The sequence below is a fragment of the Haliotis asinina genome, chromosome 3 (assembly GCF_037392515.1).
Source record: "Haliotis asinina isolate JCU_RB_2024 chromosome 3, JCU_Hal_asi_v2, whole genome shotgun sequence".
Lineage (NCBI taxonomy): Eukaryota > Metazoa > Mollusca > Gastropoda > Lepetellida > Haliotidae > Haliotis > Haliotis asinina.
This window is the reverse complement of record NC_090282.1, coordinates 34489220-34517219: the sequence shown is the minus strand read 5'-3', so window position 1 is coordinate 34517219 and position 28000 is coordinate 34489220. Positions and strand designations below refer to the sequence as shown.

The window sequence follows — 28000 nt, the reverse complement described above, 5'->3', positions numbered from 1 at the left end:
TTGACAGCCGAAAGTAGGGCCCGCCATCCGCCATTTTGAAGCAGTTTTGATAATTTCTGTCTGCAGAAGTTGAAACTTAACATTGCCAAAGAGTGTCAAAATGAGTTCGGAAAAACAGAAGTTTGTTGAAAAGGCCAAAATAGCTGAACAAGCTGAAAGGTATGATGACATGGCAGCAGCGATGAAACAGTGCGTGGAGTGCTGCTCAGGCAAGACATCTGACATTCTTACCAACGAGGAAAGAAACTTGCTATCCGTGGCATACAAAAATGTCGTTGGTGCACGTCGTTCTGCATGGAGGGTCATTAGTAGTATCGAACAGAAAGGTGATATGGCAGGAGGAGAAGGTGCAGAGAAAAAGCAATCGATGGCAAGAACCTACCGAACGAAAGTGGAAGAAGAGCTGAAAAAAATCTGTGAGGAAGTGTTGGTAGGTGCTCTATGGCAACGCCTTTTTGGGCGGATGTTTCCTAGTAAATCGGTATGAAATTGTCATTGTTGCTTTATTAATGTTAAAATGGCATGTGTATCCTTGTGTTTGTTGGATTACACAAATGTTTCTGTACGCGAATCACTATGTATATACTGCTCCTATTTCAATCCACAATGAGTACGTCTGTAGGAATGTCATACTTGGACGTAGTGATGTTCCCATTTCCTCCGGGGAATCGAGACTGACTTTCTATATGCTTTCAAACTGTTCGTTGTCCCTATACCTGTACTGCTTTGAATGATATTGCCACTAACGATAAGAAAACCAGTTGGAATGAAATAGTGCATATCGTGTTGCTGTTTCAACTAAACCTTGTGTAATAATCAGGCTGTTATCATTGTATCATTGAGTCTTGAATTCTACTTCCACTTTTAATGTTCAGTGTTTCATTGGGGGCTTTACCACAAACCCTTTTCTGTGTAGTGTCATTATTACTGCAGATGTATGTGAAATGATTGTATATAATTCATAGCAAAAGGTACGTAAAAAGGACATATTCCACACATACCAAACAAGGAATGGGTAGGAAGATTGGAAAGACATCCACCCATATCCTCCCTTAGACTTCATTCCTGCCAAATCATATATCACCTGAATATGTATTCCTCATCTGATAACGATTAGTTTTAAAATGTTTCTTTCGTTGTATCTGAACAAACTCAAAGGCATATCCAGCTTCTAAAAATGCCACTGAAAGGGAAACTTTTTCATCATTTTAACTTAAGGGGGATAGGGGTGGTAGTCTTGCGTAGGAAACATTGCCGTCTGTAACACCCATATGTAAAAATCATTCTATGCCTAAGAGTAGATTTTATAGAAAGCCAATCCCAAACCCTAACCCTAAACCTGACATAATATTAAATCTAAATCTCATACCTAAACCCTAACCCCCAGAAATCATAATAATTGGAATACATTTCAGTCAGGGATTACGGATGGAACTCTTACCAAAATAGGATACTCCCATGGCGTAGAGTTGCCCCCCTTGTGTCTTTAATCACAGCCACAACATGAAACTATAATTAATACTTAAGAGTGTGACATTTTCTAGGTTATTAAAGCTAGGTATACCACCACTGAAAATAAGCTATCATGATGATCTTGTGTAGCATGTGAATTCTTTGCTGTTACAACCTTTGCAGTAGTACAGAAATATACATACAAATGTGCAACTGATGTAAAGAATAAGACAAGCTAAAATAGTTATTTTGATGTTCAGCTGATCAAGCTGATATGTGTTATAAGAATTGCCTGTTGTCGGAAGGAAATGAGTGCATATAATTTCTATTTGCTCCAACCCAGTAAAGAAACTAATATTTGTTTGCAAAGTCTACAGTTCTGTTCACTTCTTAGTGTATGCGTCTGACAGTGCTTATAGGCAGTAAGTTACAGTTTTAAAATTTCATTGCAATATGGCAGTGACATTAGCTATTAGATTTAAATTTCCTGAACTTTTAAGGGGCATAGGTATGTAATATCAGGACTGTAACAAATCCACTTTGAGACAAAAAAATAGCATGAGTAACGGCTAACTAATACACTTAATACTGTAAATGATTACAGTATTAAGCGAGCGATTGATGCACTGAGTATGTTTAGTGAAACAGTGACAGAATCCTTACACATGTTCTGGTGTCTCCGGCAGTGATGCTGTAGCAGTATTGCTGAAAGCAGCATGTAACTGAAGTCGCTCATTGCACATAATTTATAGCACAGGCCACATAACTGCCAAATCCTTTGTATGAGAGTGCTGGTTTCTATTTTTGAAAAATCATGCATAATGAATTCTAGTGTCAATTACTATTGAATAGCAATTTAAGAAAATGACCATGACTTGCTGGTAATGTCAGACTTGCCATAACTGAGTGAAGGTGTCGATGAACTAGTCTTGCTACATTCTCTGTTCATGAATGGTGTTTCAAAGTAACAGGACTTTGTGTCCTGCCAAGTCCTGTAAGTTTAAGGTGTCTGAAAATTGACTGGACCCACAAAATCAGAAATAAACACATTTCTGATTTAACATTTCTTATAGTAGGCCTTAAAATTATTAACAAACTTGAGATTTATAAACAGAAACACAAGTGTTATTTTCCATCAATAAGAACTTCAGACAAAGTCATTGTGAAATATTCAGACAAGACACTGGAGCTGGTGGGTTGGTAACTTCTATCTGACCGTTGGGGAATATGCTGGATTTGTCAGAGAGTTAGATGCTTTTTGTGAACACTCTACAATACTGACTGCTGGCTCCTTATATTATCCCTGGCTCATTGCATTTTATGATGGCTTCTGAAAACTCCAAAGTTTTGGGGTCTTAAGTTACAAACATCCCTTCATGTTAGTGTAATTGTTAGTGAGTGATTAATCTGATACTGAAAGTGTTATCAAGTCAGGTGGTTGAACACTTACCGACAATCTGATGCTGGTCAATGCCTCTTATTGCACTAACATCTGCAGGCTAACCATGGTAACATGAGTGTCACTATATAAGGGGAAATGCTCTGTAGCTTGTTACTTTCGTGTTTGTAATTTCTACTGTTTGCACACTTGCAAAGGTTTATTATGTTGCATGCTAGATTTGATTTCAAAACCTGCCCAACTGCTGCAAGCTGATAGGAAATATACAGTGGTGCCACATACTAAAATGAACACTTTTTTGTGTTTACTTATTTCAACTAGAGAAAGTCTGATTTAATTATATATGCAACACATTAATTAGTGTATGAGGACCCAGCAACTCTTGGTGTGCTAGTTAATCATAGGGATTTACCATAAAGCAAGATTTACTCTATCACCTTTATACTTCATCTGCGCAAAAGAAGCTTTTGTTTGGATTCAGGCAAAGTTTAATTATTTGTCCAATGTAGCTTTAATGTAAACATACTCAACAAGATCATTAAATAAGACTGTCTTGTGAAACCAAAATGCATTACTGAAAATATGTAAGTAGCTTTATTACAGAAAAGAGTTTGTTCTTTGAATCATTCTATATGTCCTTTGTCATCACTAGGAACTAATGAAGGTTGGCTCTTCTCATTGTAGATAATTTGTTTTCAGCTTTGAAGAGGTATTTCCTACTTTTTATTGTCACTTACTTTCACTAAATCAGATTACTGCAAACATAATCCAAAGTCTGTTGGTGACTCCAGTGTTTAAAGGAAATTTTGAGAAAATTTGCAAGCTAAAATGTCTTCTTCATTTTTCTCTTAGTAACTATTGATTCTTCTGTGTTCATTTCAGGAATTGCTGGATAAACACTTAATTCCACAGACAAAAGAAGATTCCTCTGACACAAAGGCTGGCAATGCTAAAGACAACAAGAATGATAGTCGAGTCTTCTATATGAAAATGAAGGGGGATTACTACCGGTACTTGGCCGAAGTCAGGTCAGGGGAAGACAGGGCAGGTGTGTTAACATATATACCATAATGGTTTCCTTGTCATCTAGTAAGTTTTTTTTTAAAAAAAGAAAATCTTTTGTTGTAACACTTTGATGATGCCAAATCATGGGCATTTTTAATAAATGAATCGAGTTGCACAAATAAATTCCAGCAGGGAAAATGAGTACAACATACCATAATGTGCTGTACAACTATCAACCACTTGTGGTGCTTTGGTATGTTTTACTATTTTATTTCAGTTTGATACAGGGCCTGTAAGATTTGTGTATATTCATGAACCAGTTCTGATTCCAAATTGCGATACAGCCAAATATGAATTGACATGATCAGACCATGTGTACAGACATTGTTGACTGTCAGGTTGTTGACAGTCAGGTTGTTGACAGTCTGTTAGATTGGAAATTTATTATTCCTCCAATGATTATAGGCTCCTTATTGTCAACTGGCAACCATGAAATCATTTCAAAAGGTATGAAATGTCATTGGTAGAAGTAAGGTCTCATGAAGTATCTTGACCTTCTTACAAGCCCTGTTGTATTGATACTGTTGACAGTGATGTAACAGTATCTTTCTAACTGGCACACATATAAGATAAACCTGAACCACCCAGCTGTTAACAGACCTGACCACATTAGTGACAGTTCTTTTAACATTACACCAACGTTCTTCTAAGCACATAACACTGGAAATACTGTGTTAACAAAAAGAGTTCTCAAGTACACATCTTAGCCATATTTTTACACTCTGAAAACAACTGTTCATCATATGCCTGAACTTTTCATTTTTTTATTCTGAATTTCATTCATTGCCTACATTATGATTTAATTTTGGAAAAATCAAGTGTGAAGTTATTTGAATTAGCTATACTTTGACTTGTCAAAAGACCTATTTGCTGTAGTTTGATACTGAGTGTACCTTAACAGCAGTTCATTAAATTGTTCCCTACAAACACCTTAAAGGACAATTAATAGCAGTCCTACCATAGTTCTTCACTTATAGTGATATTTTATGCCCTGCTATAATTTGGCTGGGTGCATATAGGGTTACCCTCTGTGTCTGTCCTGATGGGCTTTCTTGGCACACTAATGATATGCATCTCCCATTTTGTTTGTTATTTTATTGGTTTTTTTTGTTGTTTTTTTGTAAGTTTGAACTTAAGTACACTTTGCAAAAAAATTTGCTATGATGATAGTGTAATAGGGGACGAGGGATTGGGGATGGTGGCGTGTACATTATCCACTTCTCCTCAAACTACTTTATGGAATTCATTTAGATTACACATTCTTGTTATATGGACTCTAAAGGAGTGCATCTCATATATTGAGTTTGTATTTTATTCATTTTTTCAATTTTAATGCAGTTTGAACTTGCATAAATTTTGTTGAATTTTGGTCTGAATATAGTGTTACAGAGAATGAAGTCTATCCACCAGAGCACACTTGTTGTAGGGAACTCTTCCCTCAGCAGGGTCCATGGACACAATTCTTTCTTGTTTCCCTTTGAATTTACTGCATCCCCTTGAAATAGAGGGTAATTTGTTGTGCTTGGATGCCTATCATATTCAAGAAAATATGGTACAGATACATCGTAATTTTCTTCACAAAACTATTGAGATGTGGTCAAACTAACATTTGTGTGGTTTGGTTAATGCTAATTCTATATTTACTTTGTTGCAGCCATTGTAGAAAAGTCTGAAACAGCTTACAAGGAAGCAAATGAGACGGCTGCAGCAAAAATGGAGCCAACTCATCCCATCAGATTAGGACTGGCTCTAAACTTCTCTGTATTTTACTATGAAATTGCCAACAATCCAGAAAAGGCTTGTCAGTTAGCGAAAAGTGTAAGTATACTGATTCTGACATAAAAGCCACTTGCTTGATCATTTAAGACCTGAATAAGGAAAACAGGTTGTTTTGGGGGATACAATGGATTTATGACATATGGCAGAATCAATATAATAATGGGAAAGTCTTGTGATTAGGCAGTCTCTGTAATCAATTTAGCATACCTTATATTTCCTGTGCATAACATTATCTGTCTACTCTGTATTTTGACAGAATTCAAACTTGTGTGTGGTTAAAGTTTAAAATGAAACTGTTCATCTCTAGACTCAAGAAATGTCTAACAAAGGTCTGATTCAAGACAGCACGTGGTCGGGAAGGGGTCCATATTAGTAATATCATGGAATTGTGTTAACATATATGACAAGTTTTGTGTCTTGCACATAATATTTCTGTCCAGCTGATTCACTGCTAGATATAACCTATGAAGGTCTTCAACCCATGTTTGCCAGAAGCAGCAGCTAACAGACTAGCTGATTTAGTTGACATATGTCATTCTATCCCTGTTGTGTTCATGGATGCGCATGCTGTGGATCGCTGGGTTGTCTCGTCCAGGCTTGATTATTTACATACCAAATACCATATAGCCACAGCATTAACGAGTGCAGCATTTAGCAGCAAAACATCTCTGCTAGATAAACTTGAAAATGTTGGGTTAATGAATTCAAAGTCAACTTATTATTGCCATAACATTTAATCATTGTTGTTAAAATCACGTCACTTGTACCCAGAAACTATAAGCTGATGTACCAGCCAGACCCTAGCCATATCAAAAGGGATTTATGTACACAAGTAGTTACGGATATGTGTAAATTTCTGAATCATTAATAGTGATATATATATTTATGTATTTATTGACATTGATAGAAAACTCAGTCATAAAAGTACCAATATCCCTAGCATTTTTTGTACAGTATGTATTTTTGGTAACATGCCTGTCACTTGTGCTGATGTAAAATTAGTACCTATTTTCTGCAGTGAATTTAAAAAAAAAAAAATCCTCATTACTTAGGCGGTGAGTCCACATAAAAAAGGTCAGTGAGCAAGATTACAATATTTTCTACAGTTCTTTATATGAATGAATTATTGCAGATTACTTCATGAAAAGTGTCATTAGAAACCATGTTATGCTATTATTTAATGCTATGATAAAAATAACTTTTTATTAACTATAAGGATTGGGCCTCACAAAGTGTGTATGGCATGTAGTAGCTGTGATATTTTACTAGATGATATTTTCATTGATCAGTATAATTCATCTATCATCATAGTCTCTGGGAACATCTAGAAGTTAGTAGAACACTAAGTTTCTTTTTCACTGGCTTTGAAAGTCTGATATGAGCATAACTGTGTTAGAGAAACTTGACCCCCAATAGTTAGGTGGCTAGGTCATAAACGTTCGTCCTCTGCACATTAAGTAGATACTGAATAAATACTTTCAAGTTAATGTCTCCTGAGTGAGAATGATCTTTGCCGTATATGAGTTGCCTCCCATGTCTATTAAAGATTGACTTTACATGTATTTTGGTGTAACCTTCAGTCCACATACATTATATTAAATATTAATCTATGTAGGAAGTGCTCTCTATTTATGAGACCCGTGAAGGTCCCGGGGTAGAGTAGGCCTTCAGCAACCCATATTTGTCATAAGAGGCGACTAACGGGATCGGGTGGTCAGGCTCGCTGACTTGGTTCACACATGTCATCGGTTCTCAATCGCATCGCAGATCGACGCTCATGTTGTTGATCACTGGATTGTCTGGTCCAGACTTGATTATTTACAGACTGCCGCCATATAGCTGGATTATTGCTGAGTGCGGTGTAAAACTCAACTCACTTACTCACTCACTATTTATGAAAAAGTACACAGGAAATTTATTAAATTATTAGGGATTACCTAGGGTTGTATCTGAACAGTCTCACTGTATGTTGGTTTCTGACATCTTTGATGATAGACATTGCTTGCTAGAGGTCTGTGATCAAGCTTTTTCCTACATAACAGATTTTCTAGTTCAGTTTTCATTTAAGCTTTTACCTGAAATTTTTAATTAGTGTTTTAGGGGATTTGATATAATTACTTTCAAAGATTTTATTGTCTTTTTACATTTCTTCTGCTTGCTGTAGTCTTTCTCCTTTGTTTCAGGCGTTTGATGAAGCCATTGCCATGTTAGATACACTTTCAGAAGAGTCTTATAAGGATAGCACATTGATAATGCAGCTTCTCAGAGATAACCTTACGGTGAGTAGTGTTATGCCTTGTAACCTGCATGTATTTCTTTGTTCTAGTGACCGTGAAGATCCGGGTTAGAATTGATTTTCAGTAACCCTTGCTTGTCATAAGAGGTGACTAACGGAGTCAAATCCCAGTTAAGTAGATCTGTCACTTGATTGCCTATTCCAGACTCAGTTGTTTACGGACTGCTGGAATGTTTCGGGATTAAACGTAATACTAACCTCATTCACAAGTTTTTATCAGGGCTTATATTCATTTCCAGTAATCCTGTAGGTGCCTAAAGTTTGAAGGCACTCAAAGTTCCAATGTGTTTTTAATTGACTACCAATATATTACAGTAAATATCCTATATTTTCAATAATAACAGGTGTGAAAAGGAGTAGTGAGCACAAAGAAAATTGAGCATTCTTAATTTTGAGTAAATAATATCGATACACAAGGACCATTGAATTTGCAGGCTTGCTTACTCCCAAGTCCTGACAGCTCATGTTTCATGTTGAGTTCATGATAACTCTTTGACGACCCGACAGGTGCTGAGAGTTAATATTGTTTTTCCACTTCATTTCAACTGCTAACATTTATTAGACTTTGAAATGAATGACTTGGTGCTTTGTGACAGTTATTTACATGAAGAGCTGATGGTTCAATTGGCTTTATCTTCCATGGATTTCTTAAGAAGTCAGTAGGTTTCTAACTATTCCAGTGAAGGGTGGTCAAATCAGTTTTCACTCTGAAAAATGTATGTAGTGATGGATGAGATAACAAAATCTGAACAGGTCAGTTTACATTAGTTTGATTCTGTATTTTGTCAGTCACTTACACTGTTTCCTATTCCTTGTATACTCACATCATTATTAATGTCAGAATCCAGTATCATAGCCACCAAGTATATTTTTGCAAAAGTGTTACTTTGTGCAATTATAAAATTAGTAAACCAAGACCTATATCTTGTTCATTTTCTTGTATTGGTCTTTGTGGTATAGGGTCTTAATGATTGAAAAGTTTATGTCAATTAGTGAGTGAGTTTCGTTTTATGCCAAACTCAGCAATATTCCATCTATACGGCAGCGTCAGCGAGTTTGACAACCTGATCCCGTTAGTCACCTCTTAGGACAAGCACTGTCACCTTTTATGGCAAGCATGGGTTGCTGAAGGCCTGTTCTACCCCGGGACCTTCATGGGTCTTATGCCAATGAAATAGCCTGTGTTTGTACTTTTGGAAGAATGTATACTGAGTAATGATGACTGTTTCAGCTTTGGACCTCTGATGCACAAGGAGACGATGGAGAAATGGGTGAACAGCACGATCAGTAGTGAGACAGATCCAGCCTAGCTTTGTTGGCCGTCTGCAGCTGCTGCTGCCAGTGGCAAGAGGGAGGGAAGGTGGCTGGGAGGGGGAGGTAGTGGTGACTGCAGCGCACATACTCTGATGGACATTGAGACAAGACATGCAGACAGATAGACAGTCGTTGGTTTGCCATCTCAGGCACTGCAGGATCCATCGCCATTTAGGATTGATTCGTTGATCATTGCGTTGGTCACTTTTATACAGCAGACAGTCAAGCTCAATGTCATTTATTTCCATGTACGCTGATAACTAAGAATATGTCATGGTTCAATTGAGATAAACTTGAGGTGAAATGATTTACTGTGCCCAGGCTTTGTGAAACAGAAAATGGAAACGAAAGTTGTATCTGATGTGGATTTTTTTTTTTTTTTTAATTTTTTTTTTTATATATCTCTGCAGCGCTACATCTCATGTGTCTATTCTTGATGTGAATCCATCGTCATCAGTCATTACTGATCCTACAGTCTTCACTCAGCCTTGCATACATACTTACATACATACTTATCTACAATAATTAGTACAACATTGCAGCTGACAGGTAGAACATGGTCAGATTGCATTGATGATGATGATAGAGATGATGAAGATAGCCCAGAAATTATTCATTAATGTATGTAATCTGTATTTCCAAGTTTGAACTGGGCAACTTGTTCACTTTCTCCTTATTTTCCTTTGTGTTGCTAGAGCTGTTGATAAAATGGTCACCTGAGTTTTGGATTGGAACTAACAGAAAAAGTGTTTTTATATGTTATTGTGTATGTTTGTAATCCTTTACTGATTCTAGTCTATCGTAGTTATCCACTACTGGCGTAAGTACATAGTAGTTTCCCCTGTAATCTCAGATCTTCTTGTGGTGTTGATGCATCGTCTATCTTTCCAAGTATGCAAGCTGCTCTTGTTAATCTATCATTATTGATATTATTGTGGCACTTAAATAATAATAAATTGGAAATCGGACAAACATGTGTTAAACATTTTTGAACATAGGGTCAGTTTGGAAATTAGATAGAAATTCAAAATACTTGTCTAAACAGAAGCATGCTTTACCAAAAGTACACTATTAGCCGTACATAACATAGATATACATATTCATTGCATGTATGTATGTAATACTTACAAGTATGATGTCAGTTATTATGCAGACTGCAGCGCCTTCTTTTGTGAACATTATTGGCAGAATCTACTTATTTTCTTTAGTGGTTGGGTATTATGATCTACCAATCAGTGAAGTTGTTTACCAACTGTTCTTTTCTGATGAAGTCATTTTGTTTCGATCTGTCAGAGATGTCACAGAAGTGTAGTGATCAGAATTTTTTATACTTTTCCCCGTCTCGTTTCATTTTAATGCCAGGAAAGGCAGGTGAAGCTGTTGCCTTGTGAATTTTGATTGTGTGGTAAATGTGTTTGCTACATGTGCTTTGACATCTCTGTTATTTTGTACCCTCCAATCTATGACTGCTGGCATATAAAGCAATATGTGTTTGGATCCACACAGTATGCCCCTTCTGGTGAGATCAGACAAGACCGCTGTTCATCAGTTTTCAGTCAAGGTTGTCATGAAAACTCTAAATTTTTCTTTGTTGCACAGAAACAAGTTAGTAAGGACCAAACATTTTTAATTCCCTTTTCTAGTTTGTGGCCAGATCCTCGATAACAATGTCCAACAAACCAGGCCTTGATGTTGCTGTGTGCACTTCACTTGTTACTATGTCCTAGCCATGAGATGAATGAATGCTTGTGTTGCCACCCAAATGTAGGACTGAAATTCAGCTAACGCTAAAGCCTGTCATCTGCTGGGGAACTATCGTCTTGGGTACAACCAAAGATATTTTCATGACATCACAGCTAAAATGGCTTTGCTTGGATTGTTATTATCCTGTGTAGTCAGTGTGTCATTGCTGTTGCCCATTGTTGACTTTATGTGGATAACTGTTGTCAAATCAGAAGCTTTGTCATAACTGGAAAGTGACTAGCAGATCAATTTAAGACTTTATTAAGATGCTGTATGCTGGAGTAGTGAAGTTTTGAGAGAGGGGTACTCAATAATGCTGATACGGGTTATACTGTTTGGATAAAGCATTGGCATGTACCCAATATTTTTTTTTTTATTTTTATTTTTTGCGAGTATTAATGTTTCATCTATCCTTTGCTTGATAAAGATGCATAATACTGTTTCACCTCACCATAAAGTTTCATTTGTCTTGTTTTTTTTCCCCTTGCAAAACAAAAGTTGTAATAATTGCCGTACATCAGTGTTGTGCATGGCTGTCAGTTAAGTTTGAGTAATATTCACATCAAATAAACTGAATAAATCTTAGGTTCCTGAGATATGACTTTGTGCCCAAGCAGCTCAATTGTTGATCCAGGTATTACCGTAGTGATAACATGATGGTGCAGCTCTGACAACCTGTACGCCACAGTTCAGTCTACAGTGTCTAATCACTGTTTGAACATGTCCACGGCCACTGGAAATATTGGTGTAGTAAAATGTGTTGATTTCATATGCATATCTTTGTTCATTCATAACTGGAATTCTAAACAGAATTGTGATACTGTGTGTGAGTGTTTGAATAATTTGGCATTGCCTGAGAACTAAGATTTGTATTTTGTTGCCTTTGAAATGTGGATTTAAGTAAACATGTGAAGATTGTGATAACTTTCTGCTATTGATGGATAAATGGTGGGATTACAGTTATAACTAATTTAAGCTGTTTGCATGAAGAGTGCATAGTTCAATACATTTTGACTGATTCATCCAAATGAAGGAATTATACTTTCCAACATTGTTTATGCTGAACAGTTCAAGTGGACATTGTTTTCTGATTAGACACTGTAATATCACAGGTTAACATTTCTACAAATACATTCAGGGATGGCAATTTTCTGCAAATCTGCGGAAATCTGCACATTTAAATGCAAATCAATTGGGGGCTTGTGGCCTGCAGACCCCAGGCTGACATTCAGCAGAAATCACTTTCACCCATTGCCATCCCTGAACATGTCATCTCAAGGTTTCTGCCAGAAATTAGGTAAGAGCATGCAAGTGAATCCATAGATAAATGATCTTGATGGAAGTTTTGTAATTCATATTATGAACAATTCTGTGATAGGTTTACAACGGCAATGGAATAGGAACTGATAAGTACTTACACATTGCCCATCAATAGTAATTCATTATTCATGACTGAGGCATTTGTTTTTCTACATAACGTTAAAAATGCAAATGGTTAAATCTCTAAAGGTATGAGCGTTGCCCATTTTTAATTTACTGAAAAACAGGGGTTCAAAAAGTTTTTTAAAAGCCGCTCTCCACATGGCAAGTGACTTTTAGAAACTTGTCCTGACTAATTTTCCACTTGCCCTGATTTTTATGACAATAATGATCTTGTAATTATGAAAGAATAAATCAACATGGTATTTGATGTTAATATTTAGTGCTCATTGAGAAGTGACAAAAAACAAAAACCAGTTACTCTATTATCTTTCGAAATGTAATGACTACACTTTGAGCAGACATGAGATGTAACCCAAGGGTATTTGTAGTTAAAAACCGTAAGCAGAAATTATGTAGTAGCGCTAAAGAAAAAAAAACTGACTTGTCCCGGGCGTCGGGCGATTGGATTTTTGAACCCCTAAAATCAAATTAAACATTTAGGTTAAGCCTCTATGCGCAAAATAGTCAATTATGCTAATTGCGGGAATACTGATTCGGAGAATACGCTAATGGAAACGAGCACATACACAACACAGCATGCTTATATATTACTCAAAAGCCCCAAGCTTGTCAGGATATTTTAACATGAAACACTGATCAAATGCCCCCGGAAGGAATCTGGAAGAGTCGCACGCCTTACACGAGGGTAATGGTAACTCCATTGTCAACTTTATCTCTTCGTACTGAGAGCTGGATTTTAGTTCTCTTGGAGCAAAGATACAAAGAAATTGATCATTTGGCATGTCCGGAAACGTCTTTGCTGAGCAGATTTGTTCAAAGTGGTACAGGTTGATATTAGTTGAACTACCATGCATGCTGACATGTTTGCTCACCAAAGCTAAATTCTCTTTGCCATGTGAAATAGTATTAATAGAAATCCCTTTTTCTTCTCGCTTACACCTCTCTTAAACTATGGACATTTCCTGAATGGTTATACAATTTACACCGGCAAAGTTTTTCTTTTGTTAACGGTTACACTCGTCGACGTTCCAGCTATGTGTGGGCTGTCTGTTAATAATAAACCTTTACCAGACAATCCAGTGATAAACGTCATGAGCATCAATCCACACAATTATATGACATGTCCACCACGTCAGGGAGCCTGGTCATCCGATTGCGTTAGTCCCCTGTAAGTACAAACATGTCTCCCGAGAATGGAGTTGAGATAATGCAAACATTCAACATACTTGCTTAGCTGCCATTGTTTAGATCACTGACTGGCCTGGAGTGAACTTCCAAACAGCATGCAAAGTACATTTATGTGGTGAGGCCCATCTGGCGTAATCACACGGAAAGGGTTGATCAGCTTGATATTATCAGTTGATCCCGTATCAGTAAAAAATATATGGCCAGAAAAACACTTCAAGCCGTGTTTTAGCCGTACCGTTGTGGATGAATATAGATTAATATCCTCACATTAAAGACCTGACCATCTACGAACACATGAAGCCCATTCTTAACACGTTAAGAATAAGTGCCTGGTATAATAACCCACATGAGCATTGTTTGTGAAAGTAATCTCCGGTGGAAGAATTTGAACCCGAAAAACTACACTTCTTGTGAATCCGTGATGCCCATATTAGTCGGTTGTTGGTTCAGGTCTGACAATTTACAGAGCTAACTGAGTAGCAAGACAACTGCTTGATGTGTTCGAACACCCACTCAAATTGACTTGATCAATTTTGGCATTGTGACGGACAAAGGCGAGTGGCAAGTTTAACATGGTGCTGTAGATCCAAAGCGTGAAAAAACAGTATGCTTTTGTGGTTATACTGGTCGTTTTTTGAGGTAATGCAGATCCACAGATTTTGCCTACAGGTATAATACATAAACTGCATGCTAGGCGCGTCAAGGTTCATGCTGTAACGTTATCGATCGAGCGTTGTCAACCCCAGCTAGATGGGAAGGCTTATATACGGAATGCATTTTCCCCTTTTGCAGTCTCTGCAGCCCGAAATTAGTCTACCTTGAGAACTGTTGGTCAGCAACATAAGACAGCGTGATAAACAGAAACTGTCTCAGAAAACTTTCGTTTTTATATTTCAAAGGAACAACCGACAGCTTTGCGAAGGCCACTAATGATATTGGTTCTTGTTATACTTAAACATTAAGAAACAGATCGATAGTTCATACAACCTAATGCATGCACACAACGATGTGTAGCGATGTAGACAAGGGGGTCGTCTCAAGAAACGAGTTAATTTCTGGAATTTATTCATCCCCGAAAACGGTGCTAAATTGTTTGAAAGTTACTTGCTTATTAATACTATATTTATATGAGGACGACCTGTAGATAATCGAATCTCGACCAGACAAATAAGTGATTTATATTATGAACGCTACAACTGGAATATCACGAGAATCGAGTAGTCACTGGACCTGACTTCCAGATGCGTTAAGTCTCTTGAGGGTTTTCGAGACGTAATAACCATTTTTCTTGCAACTCTTGGACCCGTTTCACTTTTGTCGTAACACTGATACCGCCTATGTAACAGTTTAAGAGGTAGGGATGCTACGAGGAAACTTACGAGAGCTTTGTGAAACGGGCCCCAGAGCTGCAAGAAAAATGTTTAGGGTTAGTGAGTGAGTGTTTATTTTCACAGCAAAAATGACAACCATTTAATGTAGGTGTATACCAGAGACCAAACATATCTATGATATCTATGATAAAAAACACCGAAAAAGTAACCTACAACAAGCAAAAACAAACAGCAACAACAAAACAACAGAACCCAAAAGCAACCAACCAATTTTGGCAGTTCAGACCTTGAGCTACTACTTATTACACATACGATACAAGTTCTGGTTGTTGGTCTACGCTACATGAATTGGCATATGTTGGTCACAGTGGTCAGTAAGTAAACATTTGATTACATTTTTACACACTTGCCATTTAGAAAATTGTCAAACATAACATAATGTTATATTACACGGAAGTCTACAGGCCCTGAATGAAATCTGCAGACCTATTTTGTTAGGCTCAAATAAAATTTATTAATTAATCCTATGATGCAGAGAGACGTTTCTATTTATTAAAGACTCGTGCTTAGTGCTGAAAAACCAGGAAGCGAAGGAAGTTATCGTAACATGAAGGATCATGGATGATTCCTGAACGTTAGTAACGCATAAAAAAAGGAAAAGATTCCAGTTGTAAAAAGACAAATAATTTACCGAAGTTCACAAGGGCCTGCAAATATTTATAACTGCCGACCCGATACAATACCAAGCGGCGCTGGGCGCCCGACAGGCGGTATTTCGAACAACTGCAAGTAGGTGGCTATACCGAAACGAACTGCACATCAAAGAAGCTGATCATCCACAAACACTTGTCACTCCCATCCACATCTAGTCTTTACTTGTAACTGAACGCTTTTCTGAAAGTATTCCCCTAGTTTCTTCTACAATGAGGCTTTGAGACGAACCACACTTACTCGACATCTTCAGTAATCAATACGAGACACTTGATCGGACTTCTAACTTGTCGAATCCAATACATGAAAATGTCTGAAGAAGGAATGCAGTTGCTTCTTAAGGTCCGACTAGCCGACCGAGCAGAGAGGTACGACGACATGGTCAGGTTCATAAATGACCTTGTGGAGAACCATTCCGGAAGCTTCATTGACCCCTTACTCCTTCACCACATCTCTGTGGCCTACAAGAACGCTGTAGGGGAACGTCGGGCATCGTGGAGGAGTGTGAACGAATGGGAGGGCAGTGGTTCGAGAGAGGAGGCGGCTGTCATGCATGACTACCAGAACACCATAGCAACAGAACTGTTGGACATCTGCACACAGATGTTGGTAAGCATTTTAAGAAAATCATTTGTTCGAAGTGATGTTCGTACAATTATAAATTTACCAGTGGGGAAACGAGTCACAACCCACTCAATAATATATTACCTAGGTCCAGTCTAGACTCGTGTGAACAAAACGTAGGGATACCTACGGTCCAGTTTTGACTCTATGGCCCTCAGCAATATTAATTGTGCCCATTCCCTCTAACATCGAGTTGAACCGCATTTGTATTTTCATCCAAATACCTTTAATGATTATCAATGAACTCATCTCAACAAACAACGACGTCAAACTGATGTATACATGAGGTGAAAACCCCGGTATAAAGAGACACATAATTACGAGATTAACATTTCTTTAACTCTTTGATGGGTAAATATAGGAATCCTCCGGTTATGGCTACATATTGGAACCTATTGATTTTGGTTGGTCTTGAACACAGAGCTTTTAAACTAGAACAAAGAAACAATGGATCCAGCTAGTTCATGAGGTATAAGGAAACGGGGACTACCTTTGAGCTGTGCCACTGTGACACAGTTCAACTGGCTTAGGTGTCATGCTGTTGTCTGAGGATTATAAATAGCAAATTATCTAATTAGATGCACTATCATAGCACGCGATGCATTTGGAATAGTAACTATAGCCAAGACCATTCATGCGACTTGTTATACGCTTCACACGTGTTCAAACATTTTATCTTTCCTTTATCATTGGACGTCATTGTCATTTAACGTGGTGACTATAGATACAGTTGTCTCGATGTTCAAAAGGTTAGGATTATTTACAGATGAAAGCAAATGCCACCCGATGGTTACCAAGGAAAAAGAAACAAAACGTGAAACGAAATGAAATGACAAATGCTAGCCGAACAAAAACCTATCAGATGCTGAACTTTACATGAACACAGACTCGAGGTCCTTAAATAGGTAAACAAGACCAGTGCAGTCCGCAACCTTGTAGGTGAACTTTGTCATCAGTCTATTTCAGTATTATCTATTTGGTCCAGGAATTGATAAACAAGCATCTTCTTCCCAAGACGAAAGACCATGCCAATGAAATTCTCCTTCTGAAGCTTAAAGGTGACTACTTCCGGTACAAAGCGGAAGTGCAGACAGATGAAGCTAAGCAAGGTTTGTTAAATAAGTTAGGTAAAGCTGAGTTGTTCATCACCATTTAGTATTGGCCAGTAAGGATTCTAAACAATAAACCTATGTTACCCGGCTAACAGAATGAATAGATGTTCACTATATATTTGAGATACGGATATGCAGGATTACATAGTGCGACTGATGATTGATCATATGCTACCAGACACACCATGACTGAAATAATCTTTGAGTTTCAAATGCGATTTTATGTATGGTAGTAATAGATCACTTTTATATCTTGAAATACACACAAGGCTTTCTCCATCTGACACGACATGTTAATGCTGGAGTAATATTCAGATCGACGCTGCACCAATCTCAAGCACTTTCTGTAGACGTCATCCAGCATATGCTGGGTTAACAATATACGGTCAACAATAGCAAGGCTGGTTGCTTCAGATGACTGCGTGTCATCGTATCCCTATAGTGTTGATCCATGCTCATTATACCACTATCACAGGATTGCATGGCCGAGATTGTTTTAAGCAGCTGTTTGTTGGCGAAATATCACTGAGCATTACGTTAGACAACAAACAAGTACATAATCCGGCATCTCACAAAGAAACACATTGATTTTTATTTTGTATGTCTTTGTTAACAACTGGATGGGTTTATTGTTCAGCCACCCCCCAGTCGCCCCCCATATTTAACCAGACACGACCTTAAACACTATTACATTCTTGCTGAAATGCTTCCTTGTCATCACCATATGCAGTATGTGTGAAATGGCTACGGATGATCATATCCATATGATATAATCAAACTGACTATATTAAATTCAGATCTTTCACTCAGACTCGACAAGAGGTATTACCCTGAAGTAAAAATTAGATTAATTATATTTTTATAAACAATAAATAAATTGTTGCAATTATCATTGAGTACTGACCTGGAATTAGTCAGCATTATGACGTTTTGCTCTGTTTGAAGATTTTCAGACCATAGTCAATGCTTTGCTTTTAAGATTCCCTAGAGAACGCCGATGCCACGTACACGGAGGCCATGAGGAGGGTGATAGGAGTGCTGCGGCCGTGTCATCCAGTGAGGCTAGAACTGGCTCTCAACTACTCAGTCCTCAAGTTTGAGATGCACGAACAGGAGGAGGCGTGCAGGATAGCTAAGCTGGTAAACACTTAAACATAACCTGTGCAGGATTTCATAGCAGTGACAGCCTGTGTTAACCTGGGATTCAGTCCAATGAATGAGTTGGGCGAGTATTGTTTTACGCCGCTCTAGCAATATTCCACAAATATCACGGCGGGGGACACCAGAAATGGGCTTCACACATTGTACCCATGTGGGGAACGGAACCTGGGCCTTCGGCATAGCAAGCGAACGTTTTAACCACTAAGCTACCCCACTGTCCCGTAAATCCAACGAAAAACAGTCTGACGATACTCTAACATCCACCGCTATACCTCAGATACCCACATCTCGTTGCGATATATCATAATGCAACACTGTTCCATATAGATATATTCATACATTCAAATTGCGTGTTCTATTGTTAGCAGGAAAGGTAGAGCAGTATTCCAGTCGCAGATTATTTCCATTTGAAACACATTGTTTTATGATTCCTAAATAACACGTGCGTGTTTAAACATCAGCCGCTGCACATGGCAACTTACTGGTACCCAGGTATATTTACTGAGCAATATAGACATCTCACTGCGTTGTAACACACAACCAGTGCATTTCATAATTGGACCACTCGATGTCCTGATACATCACACACATTCCAATAGTAATCTAAACATTATTTGGACGCTTTTGACTACGGTACACCGTCTAACCATGTTGCAGGCATTTGAAGACGCCATGGATACCGTGCATAAAGTAGACGGGGAGGACTACGTGAACAGCACCAGCACCATGCAGATACTGAGAGACAATCTTGTTGTAAGTCTTTCTGCTGTCAACCGGTACACGGTGGTATAAGAAGCGAAATCTCAAATCAAGTCTGGGCACGACACACCCGGTTTCACATCCCCTTCACTGTGCTACGAGTAAATATTACGCTATGAGCTTGGTGTTGCACAAACGTAGTGCTAAAATCGTACTTTTGAGCCCTGGGGGTGGGCTGAGTGTCTGGTGCTGATGAAAAATACAAAACAAGAACAAACAAACAACCCCCCCCCCTCCGAAATCCCCCCAAAACCCCACAAAAACTAAAAACCCAAAAGACCTCTCCCCCACCAACCATCCCTCCCCGCAAAAAAACCCAGAAAACAAAAAACAAAAACAAACAAAAAAACCCTTAAAAAAGAAAGAAACAAACAAAACATAAAAAACAACGAAGAAAAAAAACCCCCAAACCCCCAAACAAACAAACAATAACAAACAACAAAAATAGCATGACTATGTGGTTTCTTTCTTTGACCGCGTGTAACTATCGAACCTGGGCAACTACTGGGCATGGCAGGCACTCAATCCTTTACGCTACTCCATCTGCTCGGAGGAAGATGTTTTGTTTCACCCAGTAGGTGGTAAATGTGTTTCTTCCTTTGTTTTCCCATCAAAGATGGGATTTCCTGGAGACACGGGGTTAGAGCAGTCCCAGAGCAGCCTATACTGGTGTGCGGGGAAACATTATGGACTGGATGGCCAGTCTCATTTACCTGATTACCTTCACAGCATGGTTGGAATAAGGACAGCGTAAAACAACAACAGCAGCAGCAGCAACAACAACAACACAAAACCCGTTTTCTACATTAGGCTATGGTACTTTTTAAGTGCAAGATCCGGGTTAGACTGGATCTTCAGTAACCCATACTTGTCGTAAGAGGCGACTACAGAGATCGGGTGGTCAGGCTCACTGGCTCAGTTATGGCTGACACGTCATCATATCCCAATTGCGTAGATCGATGCTCATGCTGTAGATCACTGGATTGTGTGATCCATCCTCGACTATTTACCGACCCCCGTCATATAGCTGGATTATTGCGGCGATAAACAACAAGCCAACTTATCAAGCTCATTTCATGATATTCAACTGCACAGTGAAAACATCCAGGGGGTTATATTAATGACTAAACCACAAGTATATCTGGTAACTGACACCATGAAGATATTTAGGATGAGAACGAGCCGTGCACTCCAGGCAGCGGGCTGATAGCATCAAGTATAGATCAAGTAGACATGCCCAGATCCAGCAAGATAGTTCCTGCATGGTCGGTAGTCCCCGGAGGCTGTTTCCATAAATTGTGTTAGTGTCGGTGTAACAGGGTGTATCGTCCTGGTATTACTGCAATTCATCTTGTTGACCTGGAGATAAAGTGCCACTTACCATGACGCTCTCCGTGAGTATACAGAGTCAAGGGGTTGAGATTGGAGGAAACTTACAGCTTACTGAGATGTGACGGAGTTAGATTGTTGCCAAGATGTACGTTATCCAGTGCAAATGTGAGCGATTTCTGTGTTACTAAATGCTAGAAAGTACGTTGCCGAGTCACTTCAATAAAAGGAAGTGATCGGGCCACCAAGACCCCATTCATACGACAGCGTTTGCTCCCATACTTGACATATATGTATAGATACATTTATGAGCCATTTTACACTCATATGTAATTTACACCTAGCCAGTACTAGGTGCAAAGGTTCTACAAGATGTCAGTAAAAGTCTTTGGGGCGAGTATTTTCTGTCTCTGAATGTGAAAACCATGTTATCAACGAGCAGTAAATTTGCTTAGGGTAAGTAAATGTTTGAAGGTTACTGAATTACTGCTGTGAGTAAGCTACGTGGTTGCTATGATACAGACGAACTACCAGGAACTACATTGTGAGCAGGGTACCGATCCAAAAGTGATTATTTACCACTGTCATATGGTTGGTAGTTCGAGGTTAAGAATGACAAACTAGACGGATACTCACTTTATACTTACTTTTTGCTACAATGTGGCTGGCACACGTCGAAGGCGCTGAAATGTACTGCGCAATTGCAATCTCTGGTTATGGGTTCGAATCCAGGTTCACAACCATTTTTTTCCAGGTTTGTCCTCAGTGTCCACACCCGTTCGAAATCGCGACCCGGCACACTACAGCTGTCGTATGACTGGAATACTGTATACACTAGCCTCAATCTAAACTCACCCATACACTCCTGCTCTGTAGTGCCGTGAAAGTTACTATCAGCAAGCAATTGATTTTCAAATGTTCAGAGCTACAGAAATCGTTTTTGGCTCATTGAGTTAATTACTCGCTTGTTTACGTCTCAGTTGGGTATCCAAATCGCCTTTGAGTAACCAAGTAATTTGTACTGGCCTCACACAAACTAAGTTTAAATGCTATTGTTTGCTTTTTATATTCCATTCTAAATATGAGAAACGATAAGATAGACTGCAAGTTCATGTCCTGAAATAGAACATCTCAACGTGCGTAAGTTATTTTATCTATCCACCTGTACGCAAGCTAAGATATGACAGGTTTGTTTGCGTGTACGATCACATATGTTGAGTATTTAAACAAGTTCTAGCCTACTTGTGCGCAATATTTGCACAATTACGCAGCTAACCTCCGCAAGTTAGACTGAAGTTTCACTGAACTCATCCCTGTCAGATACAGTCAAACTGTGAGTTTAATTGTAGTACTTTATTCTTTCAGCAATGGACACTGTTGACAGACCGGAAGTGAGAGGGAAGGCATATCGCCAGTCTGACGGACGTTGACAGGGGAACGTTTGTCGCGTTTGTCCAATTTGTGATTCGACAGGATTCTAACTACATGTCACACCAACACCTGTATTATTCTAAACTGGAATCGTTCCGGAGTGGGTGGTATCGCCACCATATGTCGGAGGCAGACTGTTGTGGGTCGAGGTCTGATGGTGTAGGAGATGTGTTGGGCGTTATTGACATCGATTCTAGCCTAGTAGCTGGAGCTGACTCCTTTTTTCGTAGATGTTTACTTGCATATCAATCTTAAATATGGGTTAACCGTTGTCTCAAGCGACGTAAAGGGTTTGTAATATATAAAACCCATTTTATCTGGTTTTGTTTTGTGCAATAAAAAGGATGCAATGTCAGTGTCAGTGAAGTTATCTCTTTATGACAGAGATTTTATTGAAGATTGTAGTTCTACCCTCCACGCAGTGTCTGAAAAGCGGTGACCTGCATATGCTTGTCGTAAGAGGCGACAAAAGGAATCCAAACAGAACTGATGGATGTACATCGATGTTTATTACGTCCAACATTATCTGGTCCAAAGTCGCTGGTTCTGGTTCCCACCATGCCACCGTTCGTAATCCAAACCTACCCAAAACACACACGCACGCACGCACGCACGCACACAGTGAGAGAGAGAGACAGACAGACACACACACCTCCCCTGCCCCCCTCCCCACCCCCCCGCAACAAATCACACGCCTCAAACATACCACACACACCGCGCCACTCGACGTACGCACGCACACACACCAAAACAGATGGGTGGGCCCTGTATAGGTAAAATGGGAACATTGAGTGAAGTTCATTCCTGGTGTCCCCAACCGTGACATTATTGAGATATCACGCCATCAAACCTCACTCACTAGGTAACATACCTGGAATAATGCTGAATGTTTCCTAGTGGTTAAGGCGTTCGCTCTTCCCACCAAAGGATCCGGGATCGATTCCCTTCAGTACAATGTGTTAAGTTCCTTAAGCTGTTACCGTACATGTCAGCTTAAAACCACACTCACTGATGTGCACGAAATAATCCTGAATGCTACGTTCAACACCTTACTCATGTAAAGCTCAGTGATCACCATGGGTACCTTCAGCTAACCATTAGACCAAGGTCAACCCATGCTTGTCGTTAGAGATGACCAACGGAATCGGGTGGTCAGACCCGCTGACTTGGTTGACAAATATTATCGCATCCCAGTGTCGTAGATCGGTGCCCATGCTGCTGATCACTGAACGGTGTCGTCCAGACTCGATACTTTACAGACCTCCGCCATACAGCTGGAATATTACTGAGTGCGGCTTTAAACAGCAGCCAACCAGCACTATGTATTTCCACGCTATATTTGTCTAGATCACAGAACCTTTTCACATATATTTACATTCTCCAACAACACTTCGTCCAAAGCTCGCTTCCAAGAATCAATACCTCACCACGTGGCCGTCAGCTCGATGATGCAACAGCTCACATTCCTATATGTATGTATTAACAGCCTGTAATAGGTTATTAACATCAACCCTATAAATCGTAGTTATTGGTGTTTTTATATTAATAAGCAGCAGTCTAGTAGTTTTCGACACGATCGAGATGCTTGCACGGGTGAATGACTCTCCGCCTAATCAATGAATATACACTTCATCAATAATGCTATTGTACTACAACGGGATATATAGTCTATCAGGGCCAAAGTAGTAAACAGAATGGCCCTTACTCAGTATAACGTAATGGTATCTATTGTAAAGTTGGAGTTGTGTGGGATACATGCAGAGGGAGTTAAGTGGCGTACCTACAGTACTATCAGTCAAGAACACAGGCGTTAATTCTACAAATATGCCTTTGAGTGAACGGGAGAAGCTGCTTCATAAAATGAAGATGGCTGAGTGTGCCGAACGATACACAGACATGCTGGAAGTTGTGAAGCGTTTGGTCCGAGATTACCCGGATTATTTCATTAAAGAAGGTGAGCTGGCATTATCTCTGTTGTCCTAAGGTCTGCCACAGAGAACACACCGTATGACCTGAACTCATCTGGGCCCCAGATAAGCATTAAATAGAATGCACCCATTACGCCGTAACATGTCGTGGATCACATGTTGTAACTCTGATGTGATTATAGGGAGGAATGTTTTTGTTTACTCAATCGTTAACATCAATATTATTGTCGTAAACACGTTTGTGAATATTGTATTCATGTATTTTAGAGAGAGAGAGAGATCATGCGACAACTTGCTAACTAATTTGTCGCACTGGCACTGTTGTAAAGAAACCATCTATCTCCAACATCATAGCTTCGAACCAACACACCGAAACGATGTTTGCTATATAAAGTGGTGTTAATGTTGTACTGGACCAAGCAGTAGTTGGCAACGGCGTAGTCGCTTGTCTTTATTCTGCGAGATCTCCCGTCATACGTTAACACACAGGACCACGTGTTCCAGGTCAACTGAAGTTACTGTTTCCTTGTCCCAGGTCCACTGACGCTACAGTGTATAACATACAGGATATCTGACCCCAAACTAATTGTAGATGCTTTATATATTCTGCAGGATCTGTTTTGTAGACCAGCTGAAGTACCAGTTTGTAAAATTCCGGTTTCAGAGCAACAATACGTCCAGTTTTAACGTAGCCCAAACTTTTGTACAAGATCAGCGGAAATTGCACCTGTAGCCAACATGATCTCTGTTGTCTAGGACAGGTGAAGGTACAGTTTATAATATGCTGGTAGTTTAGTTCTCGGCCCATTGAAGGCACGGTTTATAACTTAGATGATTTCTGTTGTCTAGGACAGGTGAAGGTACAGATTATAATATGCTGGTAGTTTAGTTCTCGGCCCATTGAAGGCACGGTTTATAACTTAGATGATCTCTGTTGTCTAGGACAGGTGAAGTCACGGTTTATAACTTAGACTATCTCTGTTGTCTAGGACAGGTGAAGTCACGGTTTATAACTTAGATGATCTCTGTTGTCTAGGACAGGTGAAGTCACGGTTTATAACTTAGATGATCTCTGTTGTCTAGGACAGGTGAAGGTACAGTTTGTAACCCATAGGTTCTTTCGTTCTGGGCTAGTTCAAAGTTCAAGGACAGTTGTCTTCAGGAACTCAAACTGGCATGACCTGTAGTTAACTAAAGGAACAGCACCATGGCCAATAGAATCTGTACTGTTTAGACTCTTTTCGTCTATAAAAAATGTTCGTGTTCCAGGTCAGCTGAAGTTCCTGTCGATCGCCTACAAGAACTGTGTCGGGCACCGACGCTGTTCGTGGAGAATCATCAACAGTCTACCTCAGGTCACCAACGAGAGGAAGAAAGACATCACGAAACGGTTTTTGGCAAAGATCGAAGACGAGCTCACAAAGTACTGCACAGAGATAGTGGTATCATATGTTTATTACATATTTACCATGTTTTGGGATGAATTATATGTTATCCAGCAATCATCAACATCCCTGCTTTATAACCGCGAGTTGCAAGTGGTTTTGACCTTTCTCTGTACTTGTAATACATCTGTCCTTTAATGGTGTAAATATGTGAACCTAATATTTTTACTGAAATAGTTTTACATGAACTGTTATATCCTAATTCTCTTTTTTTGATCCTGACTAGGACATTATCGACACACATTTAATCAAAGTTGCAACTACGATGGATGCGAAGGTCAGTCTTCTCAAAACCAAGGGAGATTACTCTCGATATATGGCGGAAATTCAAACAGGCGACAAAAAAGCAGGTAATATCGAGTTTTAGTCTCTTTAATGCCGTTTGATGATACTGAGTTTTAAAGGCACGCGATATAAACTGATATGTGTTAATATTTCAGCGTCAGTGAAAAATGCAGAGGAGTTTTATAAAGGAGCCGCGACTGAGGTGGAATCAATGCCACCGACCCATCCAGAGAAGCTTGGTCTGGCTCTCAACATGTCTGTGTTCTACTATGAGATTGCAGAGAATCGCCACCATGCTTGTAAAATAGCCAAATCGGTCAGTACATCCACGATATGGGGGTATGTTAGACGTTTTGAAAGACAGGTTAGTTATAATGTGCATGAAAGTTGAAGATAGCGTGAAAGATATATCGAGACCCCAAAATACACAGAGGTCACCTCTGAAATCCTATGTTCATTTGCTCCAAGTTGTTACCCCATGAAGTCTTTTACCAGATCAAAAAGGCTTAAAGTGAAGGAACTATTGATAAAGTCTTAGTAGGTCTTAGCAATGCTGGTCGTTGCTACTATTCTTCCGTTTTGATCGGTTGGTTATTAGAAATTCTATCCACACAATTTGGATATGTATTAAGCATAGTTAGGAGTCTGATCACCCGATCTGGAGAAACGATGGTTGTTAAAGTTTCGATCCGGAACTTCACTGGTGTTAGAGCGATGGGGTAACCTAGTGGGTTCGTTCGAAACCCGGGTTCGATTCCTCACATGTATTCAATATGTGAAGCCCATTATAGGTGCCCGGTGCCTTGACATTGCTAGAATATAGCTTAAAGCAGGGTAACAGTAAACTCACTCAGTCACTATACCCGTGGACTCACGCGCCACATAACATTCATCACAGACCCTAGCCTTCTTAATCTTTCAGGCGTTCGACGCGGCCATTGCAGATCTGGACAACCTTGATGAAACCAACTACAAGAGCAGCACCCAGATACTCCAGCTCATCAGAGATAACCTAACGGTAGGTTTCGCCACGTCACGCTGTTCACACATCACAACATCTCGAACTGGAGACTCGAAATACCTCTTTAAGTCACGATATTAACTTGATGACCCAATATAACTTTCTGTGATGACATATTGATAAGAACAGGGAGTTCTGAGATACCCTGAATAACTTCATCATGATCTGGATCCACTTCCCAAATGACCTGTTAATAATCTATATGCTATCACTATCGATGTCATTTATTTATCTAATACCTGAGTTTGACAAACGCTTCAGTCTTTGGCCATGTTGTGATCGTAACAATGGTGATGTTACAGCATGTTACTTCTAACAGGTGCTAGTAATCAAAATCTTATTTCACTTGGGGACAGTACGATCGCTATCATACGCATTCAATGTTGTAATTAGTCCTTAGTCTGAATATGAACTGATACAAATAAATTGTAATTTAATTGGTTGAGAGAGCTTTTTCTGTTCTATTTTCTAGTTATGGACTTCGGAGGACCCAGATGACAGTACAGATTGATGCAGAGTCCGTTACTTCAAACACTGGATGTGCACCATCAGTTTACTTTCATATACTGAACTTATTGATGTTTGGAAGCGCTCTGAGCAAACCCTTTATGTCATAAAATTGATCACCAGAGAGTCATTGTTGAAAGCATTTGCTAACATCAATACACTTATTATGTTAGCTGAAAGTTTCAATTGATCACCTTTAGTATTATTTGTTAACAATGGTATAAATCTATAATGTTTATGCTCACCGAACTTAAGGAGAATGTGAACTATCACAACTTCCCATTCCACAATCCATGAATAGCTTTCTTCTACTTGTAGTTTGTATGTGACCTCTGACCTTTGAGATATTATTACCGTGTTGGCCTATTTTATTTGTCTATTATATGAAGTTTTCAAGTCTACTGAATCATTTACACAACACGTAGTCATGTAATAATAATTTAAGGCAATACATACTTTTATACACACAGTTGTGTTAGAACGATGACAAAGAGTTTCGTAAGCTCACCACAAACTTTTTATTTTAAATTCTTTTTATTGATTTCACAACACATTTACTTATTATGCATTAAGTTATAAATATTCGCTTCAAAAGAACTGTATGCGGGAGTATGTGGTAAGATCAATCCAATATTTACTGCTGAGTATGAAGAAATAAAAGTGGATACTCTAAATAA

The 28000-nt window shown here is 39.0% G+C and overlaps 2 protein-coding genes across 2 annotated transcripts; both read left to right on the top strand.

The window, feature by feature from the left end:
- LOC137278839 (uncharacterized) lies at positions 1-27997 on the top strand. Its single transcript, XM_067811347.1, has 11 exons — positions 1-430; positions 3734-3899; positions 5571-5734; positions 7879-7974; positions 9223-9281; positions 23874-24091; positions 25335-25507; positions 25737-25860; positions 25951-26111; positions 26718-26813; positions 27289-27997. Exons 1-11 carry the CDS (start codon positions 101-103, stop codon positions 27325-27327), a joined length of 1626 nt encoding a protein of 541 aa, XP_067667448.1. The 5' UTR covers positions 1-100; the 3' UTR covers positions 27328-27997.
- Positions 16002-22492, top strand: LOC137277871 (14-3-3 protein zeta-like). Its single transcript, XM_067809845.1, has 5 exons — positions 16002-16330; positions 17331-17454; positions 18437-18597; positions 19276-19371; positions 22072-22492. The coding sequence occupies exons 1-5, from the start codon at positions 16025-16027 to the stop codon at positions 22099-22101; spliced, it is 717 nt and encodes a 238-aa protein (XP_067665946.1). The 5' UTR covers positions 16002-16024; the 3' UTR covers positions 22102-22492.
- Positions 27998-28000: the final 3 nt, after the last annotated feature.